This window comes from Phocoena phocoena, chromosome 9 (assembly GCF_963924675.1).
Source record: "Phocoena phocoena chromosome 9, mPhoPho1.1, whole genome shotgun sequence".
NCBI lineage: Eukaryota > Metazoa > Chordata > Mammalia > Artiodactyla > Phocoenidae > Phocoena > Phocoena phocoena.
The window spans coordinates 36,830,363-36,851,144 of NC_089227.1; the positions used below are offsets into that span (position 1 = coordinate 36,830,363).

Below are 20,782 nucleotides of genomic sequence, written 5' to 3' on the forward strand. Positions count from 1 at the left end.
AGACTATACTTATACTTAGCTTATGGGGATGAGTCAAGGATGCAAAAGATAAAAATAAAAAAGAGTATAAGACAGAAATACTATACAAAATAACCGTATCTTTTGGTTTTTAAAATATTTTTTAATTTTCATTTTTTTAGTGGGAATGTGAAGCTTTCTGGCAGGCAGCATTTTAGTCCTTACTGTTACCTAGTGACTCTTGCAATCTCTTCTAATTCAAATGATCTATTGTACTGAGAATTCTTTTCTTTCTAATGGCTACACTTGCTACTTACATAGTCACAGCATTGCAAGAGAACTTCAGCTACACGCATTGGCTGAAAATGCCAAAGGCATGTGATATAGCTTATCAGTTCAACAATTTAGCACTCGATGACCATTACATGGCATTCTGCTTCATAATCAGCTACGAGGCCTTCAAAAAGATATTCAATCATCCTTTATCTTTACACATGATACTTCCTTAAATATTTTTCAGTCACTCTCCTCAGTGTCAGTCAACATAATAATTTCATACCATGTTTCATATTTTAAAAAGTTTCCCTATTGGGACTTCCCTGGTGGTCCAGTGGGTAAGACTCCGTGCTCCCAATGCAGGGGGCAAGGGTTTAATTCCTGGTCGGGGAACTAGATCTCACATGCATATCGCAACTAAGAGTTTGCAGGCTGCTACTAAGAAGCACACATGCCGCATCTAAGACCTGGCACAGCTTAAATAAATAAATAGATTAAAAAGTTTCCCTATCAACTTTCGACTCAACTGCTCTTAAAACCAAGAGGATATCTACATAATTATACAAAACTGATTAAATATTATAAAAGATTTAAAAATTCTTTACACAAAAAGAATGGGAAGATGAACATAACAAAAAGGAGTCACTCACATATAGAAATTGTACCAGCCACCATCAAACTGGCTATATCACTTCTCTTCCCACGATAAAAGACACTTGAAAATATCCTGAGTTTTACAGATATTTAGGGCAGTAAATTTAATTCGACTTTCTAAATTCTGAAAAGGCTAAAACTCTTTAATGTCTTCCCTAATTTACTCTTCTCTTAGTTTTACTATCTTGGCTTATGAATGTTTTCTTAAAAACACAAAGAAAGCAAAAACCAAATGCAAACGCTGATGTTAAAAACAGTAAAGTTTATCAACTGCCTTCATAGCCTCACATGAGAGTAAGGCAACCCGAACAGATATAATCATCCTCATTTTGTAGATGAAGACACAAAGCTCAGACAAGTTAAATGACTTGTCCAAAATCAAACACCTAAGTAACTGGTGGTTCTGAGGCTTGAATGCACACCTTCAGATTTTACAGTCAGAGTTCAAAAGACAGAAATTAGTGAGGTCAGGTGGAAACAAAGATAATCCCAATTCCTCTTTGTGGAATTAATTAAGAAATTTCAGCTAAAATTGGAGTCCGGGCAGACCTGTAGGGGGAGCTCTTATACCCTGCCATGCACCATCAATTACTCCAAACAGGAAGATACTTATGCCTTCCTCTCTAGTCTCCAACGGAAAGGTGTTGCCTACTTAACTATCCGGAAAGAAGCAGAGAACTTCTCTCCACCTAACCACAGCCCAGCCAATCAGAGAATGTACCAGACCAACCTATGAGTAGCCTCCATACTCTGGACTCCCAGCTTCCTCACATGGACTGTTGGGTTATTATAGCTCCTCTCAACTCTCCTCTTTTCCCTATAATAGCAAGTTCCTCTTCCTTGTTCTCTGACTTGCCCCATTGTTCACATACCCCGAACTGCAATTCCTCTGGGCTCTTCCCGAAGAAACTCGCTTTTGCTAGTAAAATAACTGGCTGTTGTATTGTTAAACGTGACATTCACCAACCTTATATTTTGATTAGAACTTGAGACACACATTTCCCCCAACCCTGTCCCCGCCACACACACACAAACACACAACACTACCTACCCCTTTTCCGAGTTTTGAACCGCTGGCCTGTTAGCACTGGCTTCTGATGCTTATTCATAAAATTTCTGAAAACAAAGAAAATAAGATTAGGCACTTCGAATAAGCAGTTCATAGAATATATAGCTAATAAGTATATGTTTGACTTCACCCATACTAAATATACTTTTAAAAATGAGATAATTTTAACTACTGAACTAGCAAAACTTTAAGATCTAGTGTGGACAAAAGACACAAGGAAAATAACCACAGACATAAACTTTGATATAAAGGATAAACTCCATGCAATACTTTTGGGAAGCATTTGGTGAATATCTATAAATATTTACATGTGCATAACCTATGGTCCAGCAATTCCTTTACAAGGAATTTGTATAACTTTACAATTTATACCCACACGAGTATGCAAATATACGTGTATGTGTATATATAAAAGGATTTAGCTGCAACATTGTTGGATGCATAAAAAAATGGAAGTTGAATACTCATAAACCTATCTAGTTCAATAAGTTATAATAAGCCATCAAATGGAACTATGAAGCTTTACAAAATAAATTATATCCAATGTACTACATATGGCCCTGGCTACCTCTCTGATTATGTTTCCTACATATACCTCGTCCCATCATTCACTGCTCCAGCCACATTGCCCTCTTTGCTTCTTCCAGTGGGCCAGGGAAGCCATTCACATGGCTTTAACTCTCTGCACTCACTCAAATGCCTCCATTTCAGAGACTTTCCCAGACCACCCTGACTAACAAGGTTCCTTCTCTCTATCTCCCTCTCATCTAGCTCTATTTCTCTTCATAGCTCACAGCAGACCCTGTCATTTCATTAGCATCTGTTTGCCATGGTCTATTTCCCCCAAGAGCAACATCCATGTGGGTAGGGATTTTGTAGGTTTTACTCAATACTGTATCTTTAGCACCTAAAACAATACTGAGAGTAAGCATTTAAATTTAATAAATAATTGTCAAATAAGCTGTTGCACTGATATGGAAAGATGTTCAAGTAAAATTGTTAAAGGAAAAAAGCAAGTTGAATGAAAGAGTGTAAAGCATAATTTTTCGGTTAAAAACGGGGGTACATGTAATATTTCCTTTTCTAGGCAAGGAACATTTAAGAACGATACAAGAAACTGTTAGTAAGCTTTTCATTTGTTTGCTTAACCTCAAAGGATGAGTATTTGGGTATTTTAAATTCTCCTATTGGATTTAATATATAATTAAAAATATCAAAAATGATCTTTTAAAAAAGTGAAAAATCTGCTCTAAAAGACCTTTTACAAACTGAGAATAACCTTGCTGTCATAAATATTACAATCTGAAAATATGTCTAGATTGCCTAAATTATGAGGACCAAACGATTAAGAGAATGTCAAGCAAATGATTTAATTATCTTTCAAAGATTTTTAAAATTGTGATTTGAAAGTGTATAGATTTTCTCCATTACTTATACCACTAATTATATCTCAAAAATTTAAAAAAATCCTCAAGAATGTGGAAAAATTATTATTCAATTTATATACTAAAACTTTCTTCCAACCCCATGAAAAAAGAGAAACTTCTATTTTCACATAGAAATCAATCTGTTTATCATTGAAAACTTGAATCACCATTTTTAAAGTGAAACTAAAAAAAATGTTTTAAATAAAGTAACAAAGCCCAAAAGTAATTTCTTTTATGGTTTAAGTAGAGAGAATTTTTATCAATCCTATAAAGTGAACTTACTACATCCTGCTTGGAGATATAAAGGTGACTAAGCCGGATTCCAAGCCCTCAAGGAACACAGAGCCCAGCAGAGATAAAACACAAACATCTACAGTACAATGTGACAGGTGAAACAACAGCGGGACACACCTAGCTAACCAGTATAGGGAAGGGAATGATTGCTGTATGTGTATGGGGCAGCAGCTGCACAGTGAAATAACTACAAAAGCAATAACTTTAATCAATGAAATCTCATTTCATTTGCAAGATGTTGGAAATAGAGTTTCTAATGCATTATTTATATTCACTGCAAAACTCTTTCATTCAGAATTTTCCCTGTTGGAATTTTCAACAGATTCACTCTATACCAGCAAACATTTCCATTGGAGCACAAGTAATGAATATACATGTGTGTGTGTGTGTGTGTTCTTCTTAATGTTTCCACACCTCCCAAAACACAACAAATACCGAAATACCATACAAAATATTTTCTTGTGTTAGCGAAGAAAAATACCTGTTAAAGAGTTTGGGTCTCCTACTGAGATACAAAACCAAAAATAGAGCCTGAAACTCCTCCAGGAGGTGAACAAGCAAGGAAGGAGTTTCTTTTTTTGCCAAAGATGTTTTTATTTTAGAATTTAAAAATATTTTTAAAGTGGGAGCCCCCTCTAGAAGACTTATTTTAACGTCTAGAATATAAACATATAGAATTCCCTAATTAACTCTACCTTTACACCTTGTTTCTATTTTCCTGCTAATGGGGAATTACTACCAAACACAGCCTACACTGGAGAGAATTACTCTATTTTAAAAATTCTTTAGCTCTGTTTATACTTTCTTTAGTTCTAAATACAAAAGTTTGTTTCTTCATAGCCCAGTTATGCAGGCTTATTTTACACAACCTCAATATAGTCTATGGGGAAAATAATAAAAGAACACATAAACATAAAAAAAGTATGCAAAGATTTTGACACACACGACATGCAAAATAAAACAAACACAGAGACTCACCTACTGGTATTGAAAGACTAAATGAAGATATTCTGTCCACCAAAAGTCTCTATCGTTTAGCTGTTACTATTTGGAGTAGAGGCTTGGCTTCCCTCTAAATTTAGCTCTGGTGCTACATTATAATCTGCTCCAGTGAGGGTCAGCCTTTATAAGGCACTCACTGAGCTCTGGCTGAAGAAGAGCAAGGGCACTTTGACTAAGAAACTGTGCTGGCTTAAACCTGGGAAAGTAACAAAGGAAGATGACTAAGAAACTGTGCTGGCTTAAACCTGGGTAAGTAACAAAAGAAGACTAACAAAGGCAGTTCTCTTAGGCCAAGGTCAAAAGCTCACTTTTTTTTTTTTTGCGGTACGCGGGCCTCTCACTGTTGTGGTCTCTTTCGTTGCGGAGCACAGGCTTCGGACGCGCAGGCTCAGCGGCCATGGCTCACGGGCCTAGCCGCTCCGTGGCATGTGGGATCTTCCTGGACTGGGGCACGAACCCGTGTCCCCTGCATCAGCAGGCAGACTCTCAACCACTGCGCCACCAGGTAAGCCCAAAAGCTCACTTTTATTAGACTGCATTACAACTTACAAGTTGAAATCAACTGAAATCATGATGATTTCGCTTCCATAAAAACTATAACCCAAACACTCACATAGAAAATAAGCTCAAAGGACTTCCCTGGTGGTGCAGTGGTTAAGAATCTGCCTGCCAACGCAGGGGACACGGGTTCGAGCCCTGGTCCGGGAAGATCTCACATGCCGTGGAGCAATTAAGCCTGTGCACCACAACTGCTGAGCCTGCGCTCTTAGAGCCCACAAGCCACAACTACTGAGCCCACGTGCCACAACTACTGAAGCCCGCATACCTAGAGCCTGTGCTCTGCAACAAGAGAAGTCACCACAATAAGAAGCCTGTGCACCCCAACAAAGAGTAGCCCCTGCTTGCTGCAACTAGAGAAAGCCCACGCACAAAGACCCAACAGTCAAAATTTTAAAAATAAATAATAAAAATAAATTATTAAAAAAATAAAAAGAAAAGAAGCTTATGTCCCACCAAAATGGAAAAGCTCCACGGTTTAAAATAGAATTTTTAAAAATTGTATGTAAAGTGGTAAAACAAAATGGATTTAAGTATTTCACATGTCATCTAAGAGACTAAATTTCTTGGATAGTTTAGAAGATAAAAGAAGGCCATAAAAATTCTAAAGCGATACAATCAACCAAACATTAGAAACCACGTACTTTATTAATGAAATAAACATTTTTGAATCAATTTCTATTTAAGTCTAAATGGAAAAGTTTAATTGAAAGATTTTTAAATCTAACATATTAGATAAATATCGCCCCCACCTCACTTTATCTTCTAACTGCCCTCATGCTCTTTTCATATTCCACCCCTTACTCCCAACCAGACTCTGGGTCCAAGTGTGACAATGGGCCAGCAGCATTGAAGGGTCTCATGGCTACTGTGTATTAATTCTGCCACTTGCCCTGCCCACCCTGAGTAGATTGACACCTTGCATGTTGTCTTCCCTCGTATTCTTCCTTAATTCTCTCCATTCTGGAAAGTGTCTGACCTATCACAGAAGGCTGTACCTTCTAGTTGTCCCTACTAGTGGATGCCTGTTCTCAACTAGTAATCAAGAGATTTGGCCTGATACTCTATTCTTGCCTGTTCTTCTGGTCTGGCTCATCTTTGAAGTATGATTATCTGCCTTATGTAAGGCATTTAATATTACTAATATATGCTACACATAAAATAACTATGCTATTCAAACAACCTTTACATTATAAATATGGATACTCTAAAGTGGAGTCAATCTTATTTTATAAAGGGATAGAAAGAAAATATTTTAGGCTCTGTGAGCTACATGGTCTCTGTTCCAGCTACTCAGTTCTGCTGTTATAGCCTGAAAGCAGCCATAGGCAATATATAAATAGGTGGTCATGGCTATATTCCAGTCAAACAGTGGATCAGAATGAGCCCCCAGGTTGCAGTTTGCCAACACCCATCCTGGAGAGGTGTACCCAACAGAACTATCTGTGACCGTGAAAATGTCCTCTATCTGCACTGTCTAATATGGCTATTGGACCCTTGAAGTGCAGCTAGTGTGACTGAGGAACTAAATGTTTAATTTTATTTAATTTTCATTAATTAAAATTAAAATTGAAATAGCCAACGTGTCTAGTGGCTATCATGTCAGGCAACCCAGTTCTAAAGCATTCCCTATGGCCCAACACACAAACTTGATAAAAAGGTGAAAACACACTCAAAGGATAGGAATTTTTTAATTAATATTTTTCAAATAAAGTAGCTCTGCAGAGCATTTTGCCCAAATTTCAAAACTATGTGGCTACAGCAGGAAAGAAAAGAAAAAGTACCAAAGCTCAAAGTGAAACTCTCTTTGTACCGTCAATATTACTTAAGACAATGGGAAGAGAGAGACTTCCGATTTTAAGATAATAAAAATTATAGGGCAACAATATTATCCCCAAAGTATAAAGTGTGTCATAAAGATGCAATAACACCAGCACACAAAACTCAAAATATAACTGACCCACTTTACTGCAACGTTCTCAGGATGTACTCTGTGTTTGGGAGTAAGTTTCAAGAACTACCTTTTATTCTATATTTCAAATGGGTAAAATAATATACCATAAAAGAAAACTAAAAATTGCCCATAATTATAAACTATTCTCCTTTCCGTTAAAGCTAAAACTGCAAGAACAAACATCATAAACTCCTGTACAAAAAGTTGTCATATCTAGGGATCGTTTGAATTGATAACACTGTAGCATCCTTCTCTCAAAAGAAAAACAAAATTAAATTGCTCTGTGAAACTTTAAATTATGAACATTCTAAAGTGATACGCTAAATATCTGCCTATAATTACACTACACAATTTTGTTGTCCAGAATAACATTAGCTTGTTCAATATCCTTACCATGATTTTCTAACAGCCTCTCTGGACTCAAAATCACCCAGCCTCTACAACAAACTTCGCTATAGCTCCTAGAAAATTCTGTCTAAGTTTCAGTATTTATAATAATTGAAAAAACATTAAAAATTTAAAATAACAAATAGCCTACCTATAAAAATGTTTCTAAATAAATTCAAATACTTCTTTAATACAAAAATATTACTATTATATTCATATCCTCTTCATTCTTATAATTAATGATATAAAAGAACAAAGATATCTTTCTTAAAAAGCACAAAACTTAAACTATAGTTCTCTCCTCAAAATTTTACAACGGTAGTTTGCAGCAAGGGACATTAATGGTAGGAACTTAAATTGTGTTAAGCAATGACCTTTTAAGAAAGAGGGATCGAAGCCCAAAGGAATTGTGCTGCGAAAAAAAGTACACTAAGTTAACTATATTCATTTAAATCTGCCTTAAGAAGACAAAAAAGCATCATGATTAAATTTTCATTATGACATTTCCAAATTGATTTCACTTCTTAAACTTTATCTTATTTTTGAATAATGATTCTTGCTTCCCTGTAAATAAAAATATTCCAGAAATTACATTTTAAGTATTAATGTACAACCTCTTCACTGAAAAAAAGACAATTACATAATGTCGCTTATTTCATCTCAATGAAGTTATTTTCAAAAACTTTCAAGAAGTATAAATTAACTCTGAAATAGTTTCACTCTGCTTATCAATTCATGCCATCTACTCAAGGGACTCTGTAAGCAGTCCCTGGGGCAAGCACATGTCCTTCTCTGGGCCCTTCCACTTTCCCCATTTGGGATCTCTCCCAGGCCCTTCCCTTCCCCCAGCAACTGACCAGCCCCACTCAGCTTCCCAGATGGCCTAATCTTGCTGATGTCATTCTTATGTCTCAACACTTTGAAAAACACAAACACACCTTCAACTACACACACTGTACATACTTTGGCCTTTAGAAAACTCATTCCTCAAACGTAACATTTCAGGGTATCTGAATAGCAAAATGTCTTAAAACCTCTGTTCTAGTTAAGAGCCTTAGAACTTTTGTCTGCAAGACAACAGGATAGTGATAACAATTGCATACCTATGGTATTTCAAGTTGTAAGTTCAGAGAATTTAGAGGAAATGGTGGCATGAAACAGAAATATCCAATGATTAAATGTCTAGTTGTGGTTTAAATATATTTATTAATTTATCAAGTATTTTAGGGCGGGCTTATTGTGTATCAGGCACTGTACTAGAGCACTGGTTTCAATCCAGGGTTAATTTTGTTCCCCAAGGGTCATTTGGCGGTGTCTGGAGACATTTTTGCTTGTCATGCTGGGAGAAGGGGGCTGCTACTGGAATCTAGTAGGTTGAGGCCAGGGATGCTGCTCAACGATCTACAACGCTGTAGGAGAGCCCCCTACAACAAAGGGTTATCTCGCCCAACGTTTTAATTGTGCCAAGGTTGGAAAACCCTGCATTAAAGAGGAAACAAAGGTAAGCAAAGCCAGAGATGGGCCTTGCTCTCAAGAATTGAAAATTGTGCACACAGGTCTAAACACATCAGAGCAGCAACCAGCCAGATATTTCCTTGAAAGACTTATTTCTGTTTGCCAAACATTAATGTCAATTGTAGAAAAAACAAATGCATCACCGAGTAGCTCTGGCAGGTGGTGATAATGGGGAGGGGCTACGTATGTATGGGGGGAGAGGGTATATGGGAAATCTCTGTACCCTTCTCTTAACTTTGATGTGAACCTAAAACTGCTCTAAAAAAAAAATTAAGTTAAAAAAAAAATCAGCAGGGAGTGGTGTCAAATGCCAGAGAGCATTCAGTTGATTAAGGCTAATTTTGTATCAAACACAAAACTGATGGGAGTGTTTATGACTATCAGTACAAATAGAAGAGTAGGAGATAAGTTATTATGGCGAGGGGGACTGAAGTCTGTTCCTCTCTTCTTAGCATTGTAATCAAGGAGGAGAAGATGACAGAATCTTCAGGAAAAAAAAAAAAAAACACCCTAGACTGGTTACTAGTGGGAGAATGTTGCTTTGGAGCAATGGCTTTTACAAAACATGGGAATGAAACTTCAGGAAGTTCAAAGGTGGTGACGGACAGGAGTCCAAATGTCTTCTCACTTGTGAGTTCTCTCAACCAGGCCACTCCGGCCCCCATCCTCCCAGGAGGGGACCTGCCCAAGCCTGTCTAGCAGATGAAGCTTTATTTGAAAGGCTGCACACACACAAAAAGTTACCTACCATACACATGCCTATTTTACAATGAGGACAGCGTGAAATGGATAGAAATGCCCTAGCCTAGCCTGGGACTTAATGGGACACAGCACACTGATGATATGAAACTGTATTCCCAGATACAATTTTAAAGGAGTGAATTACAGAAACTCAAATTGAGAGACAGAGAGAGAGAGAAAGAGAGAGAAGACCAGTGCCACATTACAAACTTTCAAGTATACTTTTTCAAAAGGCTTAAAATCATTCATTTGCATTCATTTATTAAACATACCTCTATCTGGTACTGGTCAATAGGGATACAGATGGGACCAATCAGACAAAATACATAGGCAAGATGCATGGTGCTCACTTTCTAGCAGGTGAGGTTTGACCCAAGCACTGCACAGAAAAACCTGGCAGTGTGAGTTAAGAAGAAGTAATGGTCTCCAGTATGTTAAAGTATATCACATGATGAATTTGAGTTGCATTTATTAATGCTTTAACAATTAAATGTGTGTTGCATTTTTGTTTTTTTACGTTTTAACTTATAATGGATATCCATGAGGTATGGAACACTTTGAAACCTGAAGAGCTAAACCTAGACCCTCATCTCACACTCTGATAAGGTTCTGAGATGTCACGCCACTTGCCTTGAGGTCAGGCATTCCATTCTAACCTTGGTGATAAAGCAGAGATCAAAGCAGGAAAATCAGGCCCTCACAAACACAGAACGGTCAGGGCCAGAACCCGTCAACTGTCTACTTGCAGTGCACTTCTCCAAAGAACCAACTGAAGTTGTTGGGTAACATTTATATGATTCTTGAAAGCAGCTTTTTTATTATTTGCCTCATGAATTTTATGGTTTAGAGTCAGAAAGTGAAGCATAAATATTAATTTTAACATCTAGTTCAGCACTTGGATAAACTGAATTAACATATGTTACCTCCCAAATGCCAAATAGTTCTCCGTGGAGTTCTAGTAAGGAGAAAAACATTTGTCTTTAGCAAGAGGATTTAACAGAAATCCTGCCTCTTAAGGACATGTGAATCGTAGGAAATTTATGGCTCCATGGTTTCTGGTACTACTGGAGCTGGTTCTCAACTTCTTTCCTGCAGAGGCTCAACACTAACGTAAACACCATCTTCATACTCCTCCACGCCCGATGTGGCGTCCTTTCCTCTAGCCAGCAGCTTCCTCTGTACCAGCAATATGGGCTTCTCCTTCCTGTTTACAATAACCCCATTCTATTACCTTGTATACTGAGAAAAACATATGTCATGTTCTCTTTTTTCCTTAGAAATGATCACAAATCCAGGAAGCTGTCGAGGTTGGTTTGAAAAGCATTAAAGTCTTTTGTGTGAATATGCAAAAAAGAAGAGGATACAGTAGGATATTATAAAACTGAACACCCCATGGTGGCTTATGTTATAGTCTCCATAGTGCTAAGAGTTAATATTCCTTACTGTTTCTCACCTCTGCCTAGCACTTTTCTTGAGATTTATTTAGAAGTCCTCAAAATAACAGTGCATCTAACAATTATTTTTTAAAAGTCCTCTTCTAACATAAAAATAAGTCGAACTACGAAAAGAGGAAACACAATTCTACACATCTCACAAATTTGTTATTATTGTTTTCCTACTAATATATTATTATATATATATAATTAAGAGAATGAAAGATAACAAAACAAAAAACACCAAAGGATACACCTGAAATTAAAAAATCAAGAAAGAACAATGAAAGCATTGTCTCTTTGGCATTTGCCAAAAGAATGGTTCACTCAGTGAGTTACCTAAACCTTTTATTTCCAAAGCAGTTTACAAATATGACTATCAGAATATTTTTTGGCACTTTTCACTCAACACATGCCAAATTTAGAACAGGCCAAATTATTCCAGTTGGCATTTAACTGCCTAAAAGATACTTGCTGAAGAGACCCATGGCCCCAACATAGACATCAGAATGAGTTAAGAAAGAAAAGTATTCTTGTGTATACTGCTGATACTGGTATGCAGCAGATTTTTTTAATTTAGAAATTATTCTAAATTGTCGTGTATTTTTTCCCCTAATAGATACAAAGGAAAAATGCTGCGGAAACTCCTAACGACAACCACAATCCCGCATTAAAATGATTCACATTAACCTGATTATTTAATCCCCAAGTTGCATCTCTCAGGTTTAACTGTTTCAGCCATGTCTTTATTCCATTCATCAATAAAAGTAGAAAACAAAAAATCAGAACAGTCCAACTGGAAAACAAATCAAACTGAGAGAATAAAATTCCTTTAAGGCACTATATAGATAAAAACAGTTCCATGCATCATAGTTTACTTGCAAAATAAATTTCACAATTTCCTACTCATTTTATTTTCTAGCTATTTTGGCTATTGATATTCTAGCTATTTTGGATAATTTCAAATTAGTTTGTATTCAAGGGCAAAATATCCGAATAAGTATATGATTTTCTCTTCTATGTTTCTTTTTATGTCCGTTATTAACTTTCCTGCTACCACCAATTCTGAAGATACTGCTTTATAATTTTCAGTTTAGTCTAAAACATGTGATGTCATAAATTACTTGAGAGCAAGAACAAACCTAGTGTGCTTTAAAATATAATCTCCACTTCCATGATTTTAAAAAAGTTGACATACTGAAGAAAATGTGCCTTTGAAAGAAAAAATTTCTAGTTCCAATACGGTTGGCCAGAAAATTACAGCCAATATTTATTTTATAAATATTTATAACATGTTATAATATTGTATGGAGTTGTTTTCTTGGGGGTTGTTCTCCCTGGAATGTTCTCCATTTTCTGGCTCACCTGCCCAAATTCACCAATCCTTCCAGACTCTGTTCAGAATCTCACTTTCTCTAGTCCTCCCACTGAGCTCCACACGTTCTGGAATCTGCACTTGTGACTGTACTGCTCTGGTTGGGGACTGGAGAAGGCTGTGTGGGGAAGGGGTCATTTGAGCTGAGAAGGATTGGAGTAAAATGTGATATGCAGAAATGGGTGGAGGAGGGTATTCTGGGAGCAGGAAGCCAGTGGGTGGGTAGGGAGTAACCACATTGTTCACATTAGAGCTGAAAGACTGGACGGAGCCGGACAGCTACCTGAACAGGCAAAGGGAAGTTCTCAAAGGGGTCTAACCTGTCGGCTGACAGAGGCCGGGGGGCGGCTTTTGGATGATGACTTTAGTCCCTGTTGTTTCAGGGGCTGGCGGGTCTTCTCCTAAAGGATAGAGGCCTTTTGGGAACAAATATCATGTCTTATCATTTGGGATTCGCTGAAAACAACAGATGCATACCAAGAACTTTCTTATTATTATTAAAAAAAAGTTAATCCTGATTAATATTTTTAATAAGTTAATCCTGAGATAGAATTACTAGAATTATATCTTTTATGAAAGTCTCTCTTGAAAAATAAATCTCTTCCAAAATGTAGGAAGTTGGGCTTATGGCAAATACTAACGTCTATACAATTTTACTTTAAAATGATTTCTTAACTAGGCCTGTAATTGTGTTATTCATCTTCTTCTCAACTGTAAAAACAGGTAGAATTGGCCCTAAAAATAACAATTAATTTTTATATAACATTTTATAGTTCACAGGGGATCCTCAAGTGTCCTCAGAGTCATCCTGTAAGTTTGGTTAGTATCCCTGTTTTATATATGAAGAAAGTGAAAGCAAGAGACATTGCCTTGGAAAAGCCATCTCATCACTGAGTCTTGGTTTTCCCACTCTAATTCTCAGAGCTATGGCTGTGCTTGGCTGTCTCCCAGGGCTCATCCATAATCATTTCCTACCAGGTCAGAAGAGGCTACTTAATGGGACTGCTTTACTCCACCATCAACAGACCAGGAAGAGATTTTACTCAGAGGCTGATGAATGTAGTTTTAAGGGCTGCTTTGTCTGCCGGGTCTTTTTAACACAACCCCGCAATAGATAACCAAATAACAAGAGATAAAAACACCAGTTTTCTAGCTTAAATGTATTTATTGGGAAGGTGAATGCTACCTTTTCCCTTCTGATGCAAAAATAGCTTTCTATTTTTAATTACTGGAACTGTTTTACTATACTCAGAGATAAGAGGCACCAGCCTTGAGTTTTAAATTCCACAGTGACATAGCTAATATAAATATATATGAGTTGAAGGTGGATATACACTAATGTGTGCTTCAGCATTACCTGGCAATGAGACTGGACTGGCTACATTGTCCTTAGACACTGTGAAGGCTTGGCTTTGAAGCTTAATTAAATATTCTTTAAGAATGCTTCAAACCAAATCTGGGAAGAAATGTTATAAATGATACCGAAAAATTCCATGTTGGCTTCTGGAAACATTAACATTTCATAAGTGCAAAACATTATAAAAGAAACATAAACATCAAGACACGCAAGTTATAAAGTTTTAAGAATTCAGAAAGCAGTTGTCAAAGCAGGCATTTAGTTAAGCAAATCCCGAGGAAGGACGTGGCAGACACACCTGAGTGTGCTTCCGATTTTCATGCAGTGAGATACCTCCTCTAACTATTGCTCATGACATTACCAAAGTACTTCTTTTTTTGGAAATGCCTTCTGACTTGATTTATGTGACACAGAAGAAAATCAGTATCTCCACTTCATTCATGTCTTGATTTTCTCAGTTAAACGAAATATATTTGCACCCCTTGTTGAGACGTGTCTGCAAATTACTTCGTCAGGGTCTAAAAAAGATGAAGATTAGCTGCCAGTAGGATATTCATAAGCTTGTGACACAGCACTGAGATATGCCACCTACCTCTTCGTTTTGTGGAGAAGCTAAAGGGTGATGTGAACAGTTTATGGAAATGCATTGTTCACAAGACAGTCTTTTGCAGATTTAGGTGTAACTGTTTTAACATTAAATGGATAACCGCATAAGCTCAACTCTAAGTATAGAGAAAGAGCATTTGTATCCATATTGCTTTCTCTCTCTCTCTCTCTCTCTCTCTCTCTCTCTCTCTTTTTTTTTGGTTTAAACTACAACGACAATTTCTTAGGGGCTGTAATACATCCAGATTTCCTTTTTAAAACTTCCTTATGGAAAATCTCAAACATATCAAAAGCAGAGAGAACAGTCTAATGAAGTCAATGTACTCATTGCCCACCTTCAACCCTTAACAACACAGTGAACTCTGTCTCATTAATACTCTTACTCAGTCCCTGTCCCCCACTGTCACAAAATTATATTGAAGCAAGTCTTAGATGTCCTACCATTTCCCCCCCTTAAACAATTCAGTACATATCTCTAAAAGATAAGGGACCTTTTAAACATATAACCACAATATTAGTTTCAAAGAAAATAAAAATCCTTAATATCATCAAATATCCACTCAGTCAAGAAATGTACCTAAGAAAAGAAAGTTAAATGTCAAGGAAAACATTACCCCAAAAGTTACAACACTCAAAAATGAGCTATTACACTGCAATAAAAAGAAAAAGGCATTCTCTTAAAGCACAGAGCTATACGTCAAGGGCTTCAAAGAGGGAGTCCAGGAATGGTCTGCAAAATTTGTAACACGTACATATGAACAATTTTTTTTTTCTTGGTTGGTAGCATTCATCAGAATGTCAAGCAGCTTGAGACCGAAAACATTTACAGACCTTCTGCCCTTGGTTATGACTGTGTGTGCTTAGGGCCACATCACCTCACATTGCCGGGAAGGATTAGTCAAGTAGGGAAACAAATCCACCTAAAATAACTTGGAGATCAAACTGAATTCAACTCAGCATGTACTGAGCATACACTAGGTGCGAGACGTGGGTCACAATCTTGAGAAGCAAAGGTAAACTAATTCTAGTTAATTTACAGTCTAGAAGGAGAAGGGGTCAAATAGATTACCAAAAACTGAACTAGGATGTCATGAAAAAGGTGCCTGCCTTAGGTTATTTTCATGGGGATCCAGATGAAGAAGCAAAGATGATGTTAATTTCGGGGTGCAAGGCGGGTGGGGACCAGGGCTCCTAAGAAGATAGGAGAAAATTAGAGGATGTCAGCAACTGTACCAGCAACTCCTGAGGAAAGATTGTTCTTATCGCCCTGGCTGAGGGACGGGAATAAAAATGTTTACTAGGGCCTGTATTCCCCTCCTGGATGGGGTGGGAGAGGGGACCATGAAAGTATCTTGAAAGCTGACACTTCATCAGATCTGGGAAGGAGAGAAAGACTCGGTAAAGAGGGAAGGGAGGTCACTCCAGGAAGAGAAAAGCAGGAACAAAGGGGTGGAAACTACTGGCATGTTAGGGAATCAGCAGTGAGGTGACCTTAGAGCAGAGTATGTGGGAGGGGCTGGCTGACTGGAAATGCCGGCTGGGACCAGAAGTCGGAGCCTCCTAGACCGAACCTGGGCTGGTGGAGAGGAACCAGAAGTACGAGACCAGAGCCTCTATTCTGCAGCAGGTGGAGAGCCATTGACATGCTTTAAGTGAATCAGTTCTGTCTTTACAAAGTATGTCTCATCCTTGGGTGCATGATGAGTGCTCAGTGTATATTGGTGGTGGTGCCTTAATGGTGGTGCCTTGAATGAGCTGGCTGGAAAGCAGGCTACTTAGGAATCCATTGCAACAGGCCAAGAGACGTCCAGGGTGGTAGCAGTAGAAAAAGGGATGATGGGGACACATATAAGGATTTCATACATTTCAGAAATCATTATTTTTTAAAAGGAGAAGAAAGAAACAGAGACCAAAGCAACACATAAATTCTATTGCATATTGTGGAACAATGTGTTAGTATGCTCTCATTTCTGTAAGAAAAAAAAAAAGTGGAACTATACATATAAGCTATATAAACACATACAATTTCTCAGAAAGGTATGAGAAAAATAGACACCATGGGTTGTAGGGCATGGAGAAGAAACTGTGCAAAGAGGTCAGAGAGTCTTTTGTACCTTTGTCACGCTAAACCACATGAATGTGTTATCTATTAGCTAAAGAATATATAATTTCCCCCTTATTGCTAGCCACAGAGATAGAGAATAATGAAAAGCGAAAAGGTTTTGGAGACAGATCTAGGTTCCAATTTTGGCTCTGATACTTCCAAACTGTGGGTCTGTGGGCAAATTAACTTCTTTTTGTTTCTGTCCTCTTATTTTCAGAAACAGGGGTAATACTGGCTAATTCCTAGGTCGCTACAACAATGATTAAACAAATCTTATAACAAAGCATCTGGTAGAATATCGGCACAGACTAAGGACACAATAAGTAGTAGCTATTTTATTACCAACAAAACTCCTTTGATGGGAATACATTCTTAATACAAAAAAAGTTCCTTGATCTAGTCTAAGGTATGGTCATTAGCTAATCTTATTCCTACATTAAATATTAACACTGGCCAAAAACGATTAATGGAATCCATCTGATGAACACAATCCATTACGTATCTGCTTCTAGAAATTTAAACTTAACATATTATTTATATACATTTCTAGGCAGATGTTAGCTTTTTTACTTTAAATGTCATTGACTCTAGCTTTACTGAATTCATGTACTCACAGAGGACTAAATACCAAGGAGGTGCCATAAGGCACCAGGAAAATAGATAATAAGTTGCTATCCTTGAGGAACTGACAACTTCAGTGAGACAAACAGGTGTGACCTTCAAGTAACCATGGCCCCAATTTGGCACAAGAGATGGAAATACTGTCAATGAAGCACCCAATTCTGTAACATCCCTTGTAAAATGTTAAGTCACATGGTAAGGAAAGGTTACTCCGCAAGCATTTTCTTAGGTCTCTGGGTTTCTTCTTCATAATACTGTGTTTTCAATCAGTTGTAACTGTGGCAATAGCAGTATTCTAAGTGTTACAAAAGATGGGTCACTCAAAAGCCTTACTACTTGTTTGAACAGTCACATCATTATTAAAGCATTCCCAAACAAAAGTTTCTTTGTTATACATTGGGATGAATAATTTCAAACCATTTTCATGTGATATGTTCTGGCTCAGATCTGCCCCAGCCTGTAAAGATGAAGCCTTAGACAAGAAAATATCTGGGATTTGGGGAAAAAATTTTGTTAAAGGCAGGAAATAATGAACATCTTCCAGGATTTCACAAGTGTTAGTGAATGCTTCCAAGAAATGAAGGCGTAAGGCCAGAGGAAAATACACTTCACTTCATATATGGCACAGCGGGGAGAAAGTGATGGTATGGGGGGGATGCTTAACAAAAAAAATCTACATAATTATACAAATATTTCTCTTTGAAGCAGACGCGTCTTGGGAGAAACACTAATACTAGACTGTAGAGAAACAACAGTAAACACTAATTTCTACAGAAGCTTTCGCTGATGCTGTAAATATGTTATGGATGTGCACCCGGGAGGAACGACTGACTTCGTATTAGCAAGCAAGTCCTGTCTCTGAGTCACAGGAGGGTACACGCTTGTATTTGGCTCCTGGCTTCCTATAGTGAAAGCCTGAAGCTACATATTACAGTTGAATGAAGGTTGGATTAAGAGGCTAATCTAATGCTATATATAGACAGCAACACCAATTTAATCTCCGCCCCTTCTCCCTCCCCTTCCTATTTCCATAAATCTCAAGATCTGAGTTACAAAGAGACTGGGAACTCTAGAAGAGAGAAGAGGCCCTCCTTCCCCCCCTCATCCCCGGCTGTCTTTCATAAACGAAGTATTAGTTCAAGTGTAAATTGCTTCCAAACGTCCTTAACGGGCACCATAGAGCGATCAGATCCGGTTTTCTTCTACAGCTCCCACAGACGCCAGAGGAGATGACAAGTGGGGGTGGGTGGGTGGAGGGGTGAGGAGGGCAGGTTGCCAAATGAGAACTACCTTCTCCCGAGACTACTCTCACATGCGTTCATCTCGCTCGTAATGGGAGGCTCTCCTCTCCACCCCACCCCGAGTCCAAAGCCTCAACCCTGGTTTCCCCAGGAGTTACATCTGGCGATGCCACGCACGGGACGATGGGCACCCGCCACTTCCCACCTCGTGGCCGGCGCCTGGCCGCTCTCGGTCTCCCGGGACGGCCAAATGTGGCAAGTGGCGGGTCTTCACTCCGGGGCACTGATACGCGGTATAAGTGATGGTAATGGGGTGGAGGGGCGGCTTCCCCACCGAGAGGAAGGAAGCCGCCCCAGCAGGCACATGCTTCCTTAGGGCCAGCACCGGCAGGGGGGAAGCTCCCGGTGGGGCTCTGGCTCCGGTTGTCGAAGGCTTCCCGGCTCCCCCGCTGCCCTACCTGGGCTGCTTCTCACCTGTCCGAGGAGGTAGCGGCGACGCGCGAGGCTGGGGGCTACAGCGATTCCGGCAGCGGCGGTGGCAGCGGCGGCAGTGGTGGCGGCAGACAATGGAGGAGTGAAGGACAGACACATTGACACCGACACACTGAGCTCGGCGCAGACCCGCCTACCACGCCGCCCCGCCTCCCAGCCCGCCCCCGTCCCGGGCCGCTCCACTCCCTGGGAAATGAAGGGGGGTGTATAGCGAGAGCAAGGGAGATGCATGCCCCTAGCAGAAACTGCCGAACACAGAAATTCCAGAAAGAGAATTTAAATACTGTGTGTCCCTAAATACGTGCACCGGAAAGGATGGCGGTGGGAGACGTGTAACAGGCATTTAATTTCCCCCCTCTGATTTTCTCCATTTGGTTTTTCCTTCCCAGGCTGTTCCAATGGGAGAATCTCGCTGGCGCCTCCTGCAGCTCCTCCTCCCGGCCGGGCCAATGACTCGCGGGGGGCGGAGACTACTGCTGGGCCTGCAGAGACTGCCCGCCCGGCTCGCCCGAGCTCGCCCGCTGCTCGCCAGCCCCTGGGAGGGTGGAGAGAATTCGAACGCTTCCGCGGTTGGCTACTTAATGTCCTAGTCTCAAGTTGCCTAACCTTGCGGCTGGCGTTCCTAATACAGACACGTCGTTTCTTTTTAATACTCCCAAAGAAACAATACCTGTCAAGCTGGCGGAAGCAATGGTTCACATAAAGAAAGGCGAGCTGACCCAGGAGGAAAAGGATCTGCTGGAAGTCATCGGAAAAGGTGTGGGTGCTGGGCTGCGGCGGGGGCGCTGCCTGCCTGGCCTGGGAGGGAAGGGGGGCGTGGCGGAGCCCGGGCGGCGCCCCCGGCCCGGCTGACCCTGGGTTGCGGTTTTGCGAGGCTGACATCCTGCCACCGGGAAACAGCACTCCTACCTTTGATCTGGGACCGGTTGCGGGGGCGGAGAGGTGGGGAAGGAGAAGCGCCGCTGGGACGGGAGCGGAGGTTGCAGACGTTCGTCTTCTAAATCAGCTTTTGGAAGGGTGCACATTTCCAGGCTCCACTTCGGATGATAATGAGCGACCCGGGGTGGGGCCTCAGAATGTGCATTCTTCAAAACTCCTAAGGTGATTTTGACCACAGTCCGTCTGGGCGGTAGTGGCCTGGAAGTTTCAGGTTCTTAGATCGGTGTCTGAGGGCCGTTTCGACTTCCGGAGGCCGAAAGATCTGGATCCCTTGGCTGTCCCCGCCCTCGCTTGGGGCGGGTGGAGGGAGCTCCTAAGGAGAAGGGTTCTTTACAAGGGCACAAAACAAGGTCTGTAATTTGCCGCATTGAGGCTTCTGAGTCCAGGGCCACCCTGGCTTCCTTCCAGAAACCCCCGGCCGCCGCTGGAACTCGCAGAACAGCGAGGGGGCTGGGGAGGCGTCCACACCGCTCCGCGCACTTCGCAGGGCTGCGACCTTCTAATCGCGCTCTTCCGCGCTTTCCCTTCCATTCTCCCAACGCGCGTCCCACTTCCGCCGCTCTGGGTCCTAGGGAGGGAGACGCAGGCCCCGGGGACGAGCCAGAAGCCATGTTTTCCGCTCCGTCTCCGAGTGGACGTCCCAGAAGAGTTCCCGAAGTCCCGTTACCTGGCAGGTGACAACAGCGTGACTACGTGGCTTCTGCACTGTCACGGCGCGGCGATACGGATGTGTGGGAACTGCGGGCATTGTTCATTTGGCTGTTTTAAGCTCCCTCGAA

The 20,782-nt window shown here is 40.1% G+C and overlaps 2 protein-coding genes across 4 annotated transcripts in view; one reads left to right on the forward strand and one right to left on the reverse strand.

Annotated features, from left to right (window-relative positions):
- The window catches only part of BZW2 (basic leucine zipper and W2 domains 2), a 57,505-nt gene extending 38,337 nt beyond the window's left edge, over positions 1–19,168 (reverse strand). The window contains exons 1-2 of one of the 3 annotated variants that reach the window (XM_065883409.1): positions 19,047–19,168; positions 1,940–2,004 (exon numbers count right to left, since the gene is read on the reverse strand). In XM_065883409.1, coding sequence (XP_065739481.1) covers positions 1,940–1,997 — 58 coding nt within the window. In that variant the 5' untranslated portion in view covers positions 1,998–2,004; positions 19,047–19,168. Of the gene's footprint in view, positions 1–1,939; positions 2,005–19,046 lie in introns of those variants that run through there. The other 2 variants (XM_065883410.1, XM_065883411.1) reach the window with 2 other exon arrangements.
- A 368-nt stretch (positions 19,169–19,536) lies between these two features.
- Positions 19,537–20,782, forward strand: part of ANKMY2 (ankyrin repeat and MYND domain containing 2) — a 35,692-nt gene continuing 34,446 nt past the window's right edge. Inside the window, exon 1 of the mRNA XM_065883860.1 lies at positions 19,537–19,821. Coding sequence (XP_065739932.1) covers positions 19,755–19,821 — 67 coding nt within the window. The 5' untranslated portion in view covers positions 19,537–19,754. The remainder of the gene's footprint in view (positions 19,822–20,782) is intronic.